Source organism: Mesocricetus auratus, unplaced genomic scaffold (assembly GCF_017639785.1).
Source record: "Mesocricetus auratus isolate SY011 unplaced genomic scaffold, BCM_Maur_2.0 Super-Scaffold_100007, whole genome shotgun sequence".
Taxonomy (NCBI): Eukaryota; Metazoa; Chordata; class Mammalia; order Rodentia; family Cricetidae; genus Mesocricetus; species Mesocricetus auratus.
The window spans coordinates 64465418-64477948 of NW_024429191.1; the positions used below are offsets into that span (position 1 = coordinate 64465418).

The following is a 12531-nucleotide window of genomic DNA, read 5'->3' on the forward strand; positions in this document are numbered from 1 at the left end:
GCAAAGATGTGTTGCATTTTTTATTTAATTATGTAAAGATGTGTTACTGGTTGTTTTTTTTGTTATTGTTTTTTTTTTTTTTTTTTGGTTTTCTGAGACAGGGTTTCTCTGTATTGTTTTGAAGACTGTCCTGGAACTCGTTCGGTAGACCAGGCTGGTCTCGAACTCACAGAGATACGCCTGCCTCTGCCTCCCAAGTGCTGGGATTAAAGGCATGCGACACCAACGCCCGGCCGATGTGTTACTGTTTTACCTTGCCTGCCTAAGGCATCTGATTGGTCTAATAAAAGTTGAATAGCCAACAGAGAAGGAAGTATGGGTGGGATTTCCAGGCAGAGAAAGTAAGTAGGAGGAGAAATTTAGGGAGAAAGAAGAAAAGAGGACAGGTAAATGCCAGGGGCCTCCAGCCAGATATGGAGAAAGCAGAAAAGTTGGATGTACAGAATGAAAGAAAGATAAAAAGCCCCAAGGCAAAATGTAGATGAATAGAAACAGGTTAAATTAAGTTAAAAGAGCTAGTGGGATAAGCCTAAGCTAAGACCGGAGCATTCATAACAATAGGTCTCCATGTCTTTATTTGGGGAGCTGGCTGACAGACCAAAGAAAATTCCAACTACATAGCATCTCTTTACAGTAGAAATAAGAGGCAAGAGGAGCAGTTACTGTACCGTCTTGCAGTTGTTTCGGAGAGTGGTTTTTAGCAGTACTAGTCAGCAGCATTCGCCTTAACAGTGCATCAGTCCCTGTGATTTCTTCTTCACAGATCCAGTCATCCACAATACACAAATGTGGGTAATTAGTTGCTAGAAGACGTAGTAAAGCTGAATGCAGCCCTTAACAAAAAAACAAAAAAAAAAAAAACAAACAAACAAAAAAATCAACAGTAAGCTAACTGGCCTCTCAGTCTCCCTCACAGAATTTTCATTACTCCTATATTTTTAGCAGCCAGCAGTCATAAAGAACAGAGTTACTGAAAACTGTTTCTTGGCACAGTTTGAGCCCTCTAGCATCAAAAGCTTAAAAAGCCTAATGCATATTCAGAGGGAAGATGCCATGCTAGCTAGGAACTAGGGCAGAAACTGCAGCCTGGAGCACTTCTACAGGTATGTACCATGTTTTTTAGGATGTTCTAGTGAGGCCTGGGCTGGAATTCTAGCTGTTCAGAAGTTGAGGCAGTAAATCCTAAATTCAAGGTCTCTCCTCAGCTATGCACTGAGCTCAGGGCCAGCCTGGCAACTTAGTGAGACATTACCTCAAAACAAAGACTTAAGTGTAGAAAAGCGACAGAGGACTTGCCTCATGTGTGTGAAGTCCTAAATTCAATACTAGTAGCAGAAAGACTCTTTTTTTTGATTTAATAAAAAAACGAATCTGTGTAGCATTTTAAATAAAAGTCCCCAGGAAAACTTATTCACAATATGGCAAGAAGGACCTCTTGCAGCAAATCTTCCCCAGCCTTCTTTCCTTTATCCCACTGTGTGACGCTCATCATGAAAGCTGTTTAACATAGCTTGTTTCAGGAATTCAGGGCAGAAAAAAACAAAAAGCTTCTCAAGAGCTAAGATTATCACGTGCCCACATCCCTGAGCTAGGACTCTGCTTAGAACTGATGTTTCTACAATAAAAAAGGCACTGCAACAACCTGAAGTGCTGCTGAACTTCAAATCTCCAAACATATGGACAACTAGAACTATTCCCAACAGTCAAAGAGAAACGCAAACCAATCTACATATTGTACTCTTTTCAGTAAAACATGTTAATTGGCCAGTGCGGGCAAATACTGTACCATTTTTTTAGAAGCAAAATATGTAAAGCTATAATAAATGTAGCCATCTGGCCAACCATGTCGAATGAAGGCTCATGTTCCTCTTCCACACCAAACACAACAAAGAAAAAGAAGAAAAATCATAACTTCAAAGACAGTGGAAAACCACACTGAAACATGAAAGGTGGTTTATTAAGAAAACATGAAATTTCTAAAATCATTACACATCTATTTAATGATATTTACAATTGAACTATTACATACACATTAATATTTCATGGAATTTATGGAGCAGTTTCAAACAATAAAGTAGATCTACAAGAACTGATAAGATACATATCCAAAACTGCATGAAAAATAACCTCAGAAGAGGCAGAGGGCTGAAAATATAACTCAGTGATATAATATAGCTTAATTCATGTAAGGCCCTGGGGCAAATTTCAAGTAATAAAAAAAGAAACATGAAAAAGGGAGGCTGTACATTATCACTCATATTTTTAATATATTATTATGTGACTATCTAGTAGACGCAACCACATGAAACTGATGTTCTCTAGGTCAAAGACAGCCTGCAGCTTTGGACAGTTGGACTGATGAGTTCTCAGATTTACAGTACTGTGGAAGTGATGCACACGTGGTAAAGACTGTACTCTGAAATCGTTACATGGCTAGCAATATGTGACAAGCTCTCCTGCCACAGCCAGGCAGCATCAGTGAGCAGCTCACCATCATGAAGCTTCCCTACTTTAAGCTGCACTGTACTGCTGAGTTGCAATGTCTGTAGCTTAGAGGGAGAAAATGTTTGATTTTTTTGAAACAGGATTCCATATGTAGCTTGAGCTGTCCTAGGACTCAATCTGTACACCAAGATGGCCTTGAACTCACCTCTGTGAGTTGCCTCAGCCTCCCAGCTTTAACTTCAGCTTAAAGATTGAGCCACCATACCTGGCCACAAATGTATTTTAGACATAACTGCAGCTTACAACAGGGTTATATCAAAATAACCTCATCATAAGATAAGAAGGGAATTATAAGCAGTGGGCATCCACACATTTTATGTGTATATGTGTGTCTGTACCTCAATGCCAAAATATCAGCAATTGTATTGGGTGACTTAGAATACATGTCAAACTGCAAACAGCTGGGGTTCTCTAGGGGAGAGGTGATCTACAGGGGTAAGGTAATGGATTTAATGAGAGAAGCAAAAAGCATGCTCATTCTTCAATTGTCTACATTTTTAACACTGAACACGTACTACAACTTATAGCATAAGCAGTAGCATTTCTTAACAATAAACCTTTATCAAAGAAAAATGAATAAAACAAATACCTCCCAATTCCTGCTGCAGCCCTTGAGCCTGTCGAATAAGGAACTTGATAGGAATCTGGTCCATTAAAGAAGAAGAATATGATTTGGGTTTTCTTTGCATGGAAGCTGTCAGGAAAAGACAAACATGTAAAATAAGAGAGTATCAGAAAAAAAACTTAACTTGCAAAACAAACAAGAATAAAGACAATGTGAAATTACTTTTCCTTCACTTAATATATAATTGTTTTAAAGATGAAATATAGCTACCAAAATAGTGACTATAAGGAAAAAACAAGGGCAAGATCTAGAAAATGCCCTGAATTGAAACAAATGGAAAGGAAAAACAAATCATGGCAGATTTTAGTGCAGAAATGCACTACACTGGTAGAATTCAGTCAAGACTTCCCCACATCTACCTAGAACTTGATGATTTCAGTGCAAATTATAAAATACTAAGCAGGGAAGAAAAAAGGGCTGGAGAAATGGCTCAGGAATTAGGAGCACTGGCTGCTTTTCCAGAGGATCCAGGTTCAATTCCCAGCATCAATATGGCAGCTCATGCCTGTAACTCTAGTTCCAGGGAATCCAACACTCTCATACAGACACACATGCAGGCAAAACACCAGTACACATGAATAAAAGTAAAACATTAAAAAATAAAAATATATATAAAATAAAACACCAGGCATTACAGGCACACATCTGTAATTCTAGTAGATGGGATCAGAAGTTCAAGGCCATTTTCAGCTAAATAGTAAATTTAAAGCCAGCCTGGGTTACCTAAGATACTGCCTCTAAAAAACAAAAGGAGTTTTGAATACATTATTTGTGATACCTGGTGACTATCTATTTAAAGGATGTTAAGAAATGTGAATTTGACTTCTTCTCGACTATATCCTACCGTCAGTTAGCACCATCTATTCTATTTCTTTTTAACAAGTCTAACTTAATTTCTTTGTATGATATTCCATTTTTTGTTTTTGTTGTTGTTTGTTTGCTTGCTTGTTTTTTTGAGACAGGGTTTCTCTGTGCAGCCTTGGCTGTCCTGGAACTCACTTTGTTGACCAAGTTGGCCTCAAACTCAAGAGATCCACCTGCCTCTGTGTCCCGAGTGCTGGAACAAAATGCATGCACCACCAACGCCCGGTTCAAGTGCTTATTTTTAAACAGTGAATACCCGTGTGTGTGTTTTAACAGTTACAACATTCTAAAACTGGATTCTACCTCTGAACGTCTGTAGCCACCAGGTGGTTGCTAACATTCATTATTTGGATTAAACCAAAAGACAATTAACAAAGTGCTGAAACTACAACACAGTATCAACAGTAGGAATATATTCAAGGCAAATAATCTTTTGACTCCAGAAAAAACTATCTCAATATTGCAGCATATTCTGAAGTTCTTCACACCCCTGGAAGACAAGAAACTAGACCAAAGAAAGTCCTCTAACCTTTGTGAGTCACTAAAGAAGCATCTCAGTCCCACAATAAGATACAAATGGTCTGAAATCTAGCCTACAAGAACTTCCTAGCATCTCTTTACTACCTCGGTCACTAGATTTCCCTGGACTATCAGATCCACTGTGAACAAACTGAGCTCTGCTTGACTTACCTAAAGTCTTCGTGTTTGCCAGGAGCGCTTCCTCATAAGAAAGGATGTAATAGAGCACCAGAAGCTGCGCTGTGATACTGAAGCGCTGATTAAGGCGGACACTGTCACCCTGAGAGGATACGAAAACTGTTAAAATGATAAACCACAAGAGCTGCTTTCTCTTTCAATATCGAAACAGATTATCCAGTGCTGCTTCACCAAGCACAGCTGGACTGGGAAGAGGACAGCTGGGTTTGCAGCAGACTGAGATGACTTCCTGCTTCAAGTAAAATAAAGTCATGACCTTGAAAAGAAACATCCTTTCCTGGTCTTCAAGATGAGGAGAAAATGTCACAAGATTTCAGCTACTATTTCTCAACAGTACTACTGCCAGGCTGTCTGAAAAAAAGACTTGAAGGAACCGAGGTACTATAGGAAATTACCATGAAGAAAACAATTAATAAAATATACACTGTATATTTAACTGTGTCTTAGCAAACTGCAACTTTTTCCTAGCAAATTGAGGAAAAAGATTTTCACCAAACTTTGCATAATTGAATCCAAGTGTACCGTGATTCCCAGGAAGCTAAACACCACGTTAGATATCCTGAAATGACCCACGGTCCTTTAGCAAATACATAATCTTCAAGGTACTTACTATACTTTAACAGGAGGCTTCAAAACAACTCCTTGCGCTGTACATAGTAGGGCAAGCCTGCTTCCAGTATTCAGGAAGCTGAGGCAGCAAGATTATGAGCTTGAAACCACCCAGGCTACAAAGTGAGACACTCTCTCAAAAACTACTCATTCAGGAATACACACACAAAAGAAAAATAAAATAAATAATTTTTAAAAATTATATGTAGAAAACAACTCTTCAATAAGTGCTATTTGACAAACTACTAGGAACTAATATATAATTTTTATTAGTAAGCTAATAAAATTGAATCTCATTATTTTGAAATAAGACTTCTGAGGAGAAAAAATATGGACTAAGCCAAAGATGTACAGATGTAAAAGAAGAATTATTGTATTTACCCCAATAACTTCCTGGAAAATGTTGAGTATCTCCTGTTCTGTGACTGGCTGATTTGTGGCTTCAGGATTTGATTTAGATGCAGGAGTAAGTATAGAGTTTATGTATACATCAATCAGAGGAAGTAGCTGAGGATGGAGTGGAGTGGAGGTTTCACACAGCTGTCTGTAAATCCAGTCCTAGAAAAAAAGTCATTAAATCAAGTAAAAAAACAAAACAAAACAAAAACAAAAAAGAAACTATAGAGGCATTCATAGCTTTCCATTGTTTTTCAAATCAGTTTATTCAGCATTAGTTTTGGGAGCTAAAATATACTACCTCTTTTCATAATTACCTTTGGCTTAAAAGTCTTTATAATTTAACAAAAAAGACTGTCCAGAGAAAGATATGCCTAGCTTTAGGTGTAATCAGTTTTTGATCAGTCCCAACTCTGTCTAAATTTAGAGATCTGTATGTGTTGTGGAACTTCCCAGCAGAAGGGGACTGTGGCAGGAAACTATTTCTTCTGAGGAACACCCTGATTAAGAAAGTGGCTTAGAGCAGGGCTTGGTTTCCCACACCTTTAATCCCAGCACTCAGGAGGCAGAGGCAGGAGGATCTCTGTGAGTTCGAGACCAGCCTGGTCTACAAATCAAATTCCAGGACAGGTTCCAAAACAATACAGAGAAACCATGTCTCAAAAAAAACAAAAACAACAACAACAACAACAACAAAAAACAGTGGCTTAGGCTGGACCACACCTTTAATTACTTGGGAGGCAGAAGCAGGTGGATCCTGAATTCAAGGGCAGTCAGGTCTACAGAGGAAGTATCTGGACTCCTAATCCATAGCTGTTTTACTTGATAAAAATACAAAAAGATACAATCTAAGTTGAAAATAATGATTTCACTAAATCATCAAAGCAAGAGCACCTGAGGGGATATGCCATATATAAACTATTCATTGCTCTTTTTAAGTAAAGAAACTTTTATAGAAGGTTCAAAGCTATTCATTTACCTCTTGGGTTTAGGACTTCTCTGTTGAATACCTTTTAACTCTTTGATATAAGCAAATACAAAAACTGAAACTTTTATAAGTTAGACACTGACTATGTTTGTGACAAACTGGAAAACAGCAACAGTAGAACTGATGAACAAAAGTAAAATTTAGAAAATGAGCCAGACATGTTAGTACACACCTAGAATTTAGGAGGGGAAAGCGGGAGGACTAAGAATTCAAGGCCAGCCTCAGCTACAAATCAAGTTCAAGGCCAGTTCAGGTTACATGAGAATCTGTAGCAAACAAAACAAAAATGTTAAAAAAATGGCAATTTCTTATGATGTGTTAAATGAAGTAGTTAAATGGTATTATTGAGAATTTAAGTGAAATAATAGTAGCATACTTTTTTGTTTTTAATTTTTGACACAGAGTTCTATGTGTAACAGCCCTGGCTGTCCTGGAACTACTTTGTATACCAGGCTGGCCTTGAACTCACAGAGATCTGCCTGCTGTTGCCTCCCTAGTGCTGGGATGAAGATGTGTACCACCACCACCTGGCTCTAATACTATACATTTTGTAAATAAATTATAATAGTTTTAAAATATGAAATTGGGTTCTTAATAATAGTTAAGTATATAAATAATAGTAATTTAGCTTACTACCAAACATTATATATACAAACCAGAAGAAAGGACAACAGTAAACAAACCAAGAACTAGTGAGGAAGAATTGAGTTACAGTTTAAAACCTAAGTGTAAAGTCATACTTTTATTGACACTTTGTGCTTGGTAAATGATCGACTCCTGAGAAGCTGGTAAATACAATGAATGGGCAGAAACCCAGTAATATTGGCACTCAGGTTGCTGGTGACAGGGACTCGAACTGCATGAGCTGTGACAACCTAAAAGGGAAAAGTAACATTAAGACACATAAGATAACAAACACAAAATTAGTTTGAAAGAAGGTACAGTGGATAGACTACCACCATTAGAAGGCAATCAGCACTTAAATGTAGTCTATAAGGATGAATGAGGAGCATGAACTTGTATAAGTTTTAATTTTTTTTTTTTTTTTGCTTTAAGACAGGGTTCTCATATAGACCAGGCTGGTCCTGAACTCTCCATATTACTACGGACCATGACCCTGAACTCTTGATCCTCCAATTTCTTTGCCCTGAGTGCTAGGATTACAGACATGTGCCTAAACGTTTTCATGATTTCTAAGTGACAAAAAAGTAAATTAGGTGTGGTAACACTCATCTGTAATCTCAGTCACAAGAAAGGCTGAAGCATGAGGTTAATAAGTTCAAAGTCATCTTGAACAACTTACTGAGACTTTATCTCACTAAGGCTAGGAATATATCTATCTCAGTGTTAGGATGCTTGTCTAGCATGCTCAAATTCCTAAATTCAATCCCCAGTATAATTCCTAGGTAGTATGTATATACTTAGGAACTGGTACAGATCTCTAACTTCCTGTTTATTTGTATACAAACACATGTTAAGAGACTGAGGTGCAACTCAGTGGTACAACAGTAGCATAGCATACACAGTCCAATGGTTCGATTTCCAACATCACCAGAGAAACTACAACTAAAAACAAGTAACTAAACAAATGCACATGATGTTAAAAACATAAAACTTAGCAGCTAGTCTAATTGACTCTAGAGAAGCCCCTTTACCTTTCAAATTTATTTTTTACATGTGTCTTGAGGGTTGCTGTGAGGGCTAATTTTTTTCTAGTAGTTATATAAACTGGTCTGGTGGCACACTCCTGAAATCTCAGCACTCAGGAGGCTGGGCAGAAGGACTACAGAGTTCAGAGAGTTTCTGGCAAGCCTGGCCTATATAATAAGTTCCAGTCTACCCAGAGCTATAGAGAAAGAGTCTGTCTCAGAAGAAAATATATATACACACATATACACATACATATATGTATGTATGTATGTATGCATGCATGCATATGTGAATTGGCAAATAAATTTGAGAACTAATTTTTACTTTTAAAAGTACTTTACTGGCCGGGCATAGTGGCACATGCCTTTAATCCCAGCACTCGGGAGGCAGAGGCAGGTGGATGTCTGTGAGTTCGAGACCAGCCTGGTCTACAAGAGCTAGTTTCAAGACAGCCTCCAAAGCCATAGAGAAACCCTATCTCACAAAACCAAACAAAAAAACAAAAAAAAGTACTTTACTGAAAAGAAAATTATTCTTGTATTTACCCAAAGACAAGGGTACTGAAGCCAAATAAATGTAAACAAAAGAATAAGGGACCAGAGACTAGCTTGTAATCTAACTACAAACACTTTGCAACCTAAAGACTTCACTAGGGCTTTGTTTTCTCAAAGCAATCCAAATGGTCAGCCCACCAGAGTATATCACCAGTATCTATAATCACACTCTTAGCACCCAGTCAAAGTTCTCAAGAATATATAAACTCAACACACACTTAAAGTAACTTAGTTACTTTAAGTGAATATTCACAGAGAGTTTATTAATGAAATAAGTTATCACTATAAATTGAAACAATGAAAAAAGACTTTATTCTTTGAAGTCGTTTAGTTAGTAGCTAAGGACAAAAGAAAGTACCTGCTCAGTAAAGATTTCCTGAGTGAAGATGGTCTTCATCCTGCTCAAGGAGCTTGGCTTAATCACAATCTAAAATAATAAAAAGAGTTCCAACAGCATGTAAAACTGTATGAAATTCATTTACTCTCATGAATTTATTACCCAAAATGGGTATGATACACAATATTAATGTTCAAAAGCTAAACTTTTCTTTCATGAGTAGTTTCTCAAACATGATATTAGGGACACAGAAGCAGAACCACTATAATATATACTTAGTAAAAGAGGTGCACATGTGTGCATGCCTGTAGTCTCAGGCACCTAGGAGGAGGAGGCAGGAGGATCACTAGAACCGAGGAGATCAGAAACAACCTGGGTGAGACAGCAAACCCTTCTGTCAAAAATAAAGATAAGGCATACTTTAAAATTACTTAATAAATAGTACTAATTATTAGCACTAGCTAATAGGTATTACCACTAACTACTAGTGGATAGAAGAGGTATATCCAATGGAGACAAAAAAACATATATTTCATAAACATATACTTTGTTATATCCATAACACTACACACCAAGTACTTCAAATGGAATAAAATTTAAAATCAATGCAGAACTTAAGTATATACAACTCAGTGAAAGGGGGCTTGCCTAGTATAAGTGAAGCCCTGTGTTTGTTCACTAGTACTGAGAGAAAAAAAGATTTAAATGTAAAGCATAAACACAAATGAACTAAAAGAAAGTCTAGTAAGGTGAGTGTTAAGATTCACACTTATAAACCCACACTCCTGTGGAATAGTTAGGAGATCACATCAAAATCTGAGTCAGTGTTACTAGTAATCAACAAAATATAAAACACAGCTGGATCATTCTCCACCAATCACATTTGCAGGCCAGGCATGGTGATGCACACCTTTAATTCCAGCCCTCAGGAAGCAGAGGCAGGTCAATCTCTATGGGTTTGAGGTAAGACTGATCTACATACCAAGTTCTAGGACAGTCCAAATTATATGTCAAGACTTTGTCTCAATAAAAAAATTTAAAAGCAAAAGTTAAAATGAATGGGTCTGTCTAGGCATGGTAAGATTTTAGGAAACCAAAGGCTCTCATGTATTAATGTGAACAGTGAAGCGGAGAAGATCTCTACAAAAATAATCTGACAGTATTTAGCACACACACATTTTTATTTGTGAGTCTCTCAAATAACATAGTTACACACAAGTCACTGCTTGCTACAATTTTATCTTAAACAGACCAAAAAGTATATGAAGATATAGATGTGTGACTGCCTGTGTGTAAACTTACATAAATGAGTTTATTCATTCAAGCTTTATAATAAATTAGAAAATCTACATAGGAAATTAAAAACCCATTCAGACTAGCATGAGTTGAAGGCTAGCCTGTCTCAAACAACAACAACAACCAAGAGGGCTGGAAAGATGATTCACCAGAGGCCTGCTCTTGCAAAGGACAAATTTTGTTCCTAACACCCATGTCAGGTAGCTCACAACAGCGCCAGAAGTTCTCTTTCCTCTTCTGGCTTCTATGGGCAATTGCATACACGTGTACATATGTCCACGCAGACACACATACATATACAAAATTTAAATACATGTTCAAAAAATTCCTATTTTTCTAAAAATTCCTTAATAAAACTTCAAATGAGCAAACAACACAAGCTACTTAAATGAAAACATTGTATTTTTTTCTTCTATGACAGAATGTCTAGTTTAGACACACTTTCATTCAGAAAAAAAGATAATTAAAAATTACCTTCATCCCCAAAGTGGAGCAGACTAAGTCAATGATAGCACTAAGCTGGTTGCTATGGAAATACATGGCCACCAATAGCAACATCTCGCCAAAAGAAGCAGAGACACCTGATGTACTGTTAAAACAGAAAAAGAAACTATGAATCTCCACGGTGGGGATAACCCAGAAAGCTTTCTGACCCGAGTGAGCACAGGGCTGCATCCTTACCTCTCAAAGTACGCCTCTTCTTTGATCATCCAGCTGAGCCACACCACCATCAGCTGCTCCTGCTCCGGTGTGCTGCGGAGACACCACAGCCACACCCCATGAGCCAGCCAGCAACCGAGAACACAGTCTCACAGTCTGAAAGCATTTCCCCTTATTTCTAAAGACTTATTTACTCTTATTTTAAACATATGAGGAGTTTGCCTACATGTGTACATAAGTACCATGTGCATGCCTGGTGTCCTCGAATTCCCCGGAACTAGAATTACAGATGGATGCTGGGAACTGAACCCAGGTCTTCTGCAAGAGTACCAAGTGTTATTAACCATTGAGCCATCTCTCCAACCCTGAAGCTATTTTTCCTAGGAGTCATTTTTCTCCTCAGTTTTGAAATACAAACTCAAATTAATGGTTTGCTAAATTGGACCTCTGATTATAATTGAAATGAGACAATTCTAGAACTCAAAGATGAAGGCTTTGGTTTTATGAATCTGAACTGTCAAACCTCCACAAATCTTAGTAACTATATATTTGCAAGCTAGAGTGACATTCCTTCTTATTCCTTGGAAAAACAAAGATCTCTGGGGTTAAAATGTTAAAAGAACTATATAAGAACTGATCACTTACTTCACATAGGAAAAAAAAAATCTAGTGGTAAAACACAAGCATCAGCTGGGCCAGATTTGGTAGCTCAACCTTTAGTCCCAGCACTCAGGAGACAGAGGCAGGCAGATCTATGTGAGTTCAAGGCTAGCCTGGTCTACATAGTAAAAATTGTCTCAAAAAAAAAATTCCACCACACACGAAATAGAACAACAACAACAACAAAAAAAAACTTTAAGCATTTAAAAACCCCAAAACCAACTTATTAACAAATCTTTTTCTTCAAATTGGTGGCACACAACTTTAGTCCCAGCTCTTGAGAGGCAGAGGCAAGTGTATCTCTGTGAGTTTAAAGTTTGAGGCTAGCCTGGTTTACAGAGTGAGTTCCAGGACAGCCTCCAAAACAATACAGAGAAACCCTGTCTCGAAAAGAAAAAGAAAAAAAGAACAACACAGGTTTCACCATACATAAAAATGGTTATAAAAAATGTAAAGGTGCCGGGCGTTGGTGGCGCACGACTTTAATCCCAGCACTCGGGAGGCAGAGGCAGGCAGATCTCTGTGAGTTCGAGACCAGCCTGGTCTGCTGAGCGAGTTCCAGGACAGCCTCCAAAACAATACAGAGAAACCCTGTCTCAAAAAACCGAAAAAAAAAAAAAAAGTAAAGGTAGGGGCTGGAGAGATGGCTCAGAGGTTAAGAGCACTGACT

At 37.7% G+C, this 12531-nt stretch overlaps 1 protein-coding gene across 1 annotated transcript in view; it reads right to left on the reverse strand.

Moving 5' to 3' along the window:
• Ints2 (integrator complex subunit 2) overlaps positions 1–12531 on the reverse strand; it is a 49218-nt gene that overhangs the window by 17242 nt on the left and 19445 nt on the right. Inside the window, exons 10-17 of the mRNA XM_013118389.3 lie at positions 11223–11294; positions 11016–11130; positions 9267–9335; positions 7445–7579; positions 5702–5878; positions 4685–4793; positions 3095–3199; positions 669–833 (exon numbers count right to left, since the gene is read on the reverse strand). Coding sequence (XP_012973843.1) covers positions 669–833; positions 3095–3199; positions 4685–4793; positions 5702–5878; positions 7445–7579; positions 9267–9335; positions 11016–11130; positions 11223–11294 — 947 coding nt within the window. The remainder of the gene's footprint in view (positions 1–668; positions 834–3094; positions 3200–4684; positions 4794–5701; positions 5879–7444; positions 7580–9266; positions 9336–11015; positions 11131–11222; positions 11295–12531) is intronic.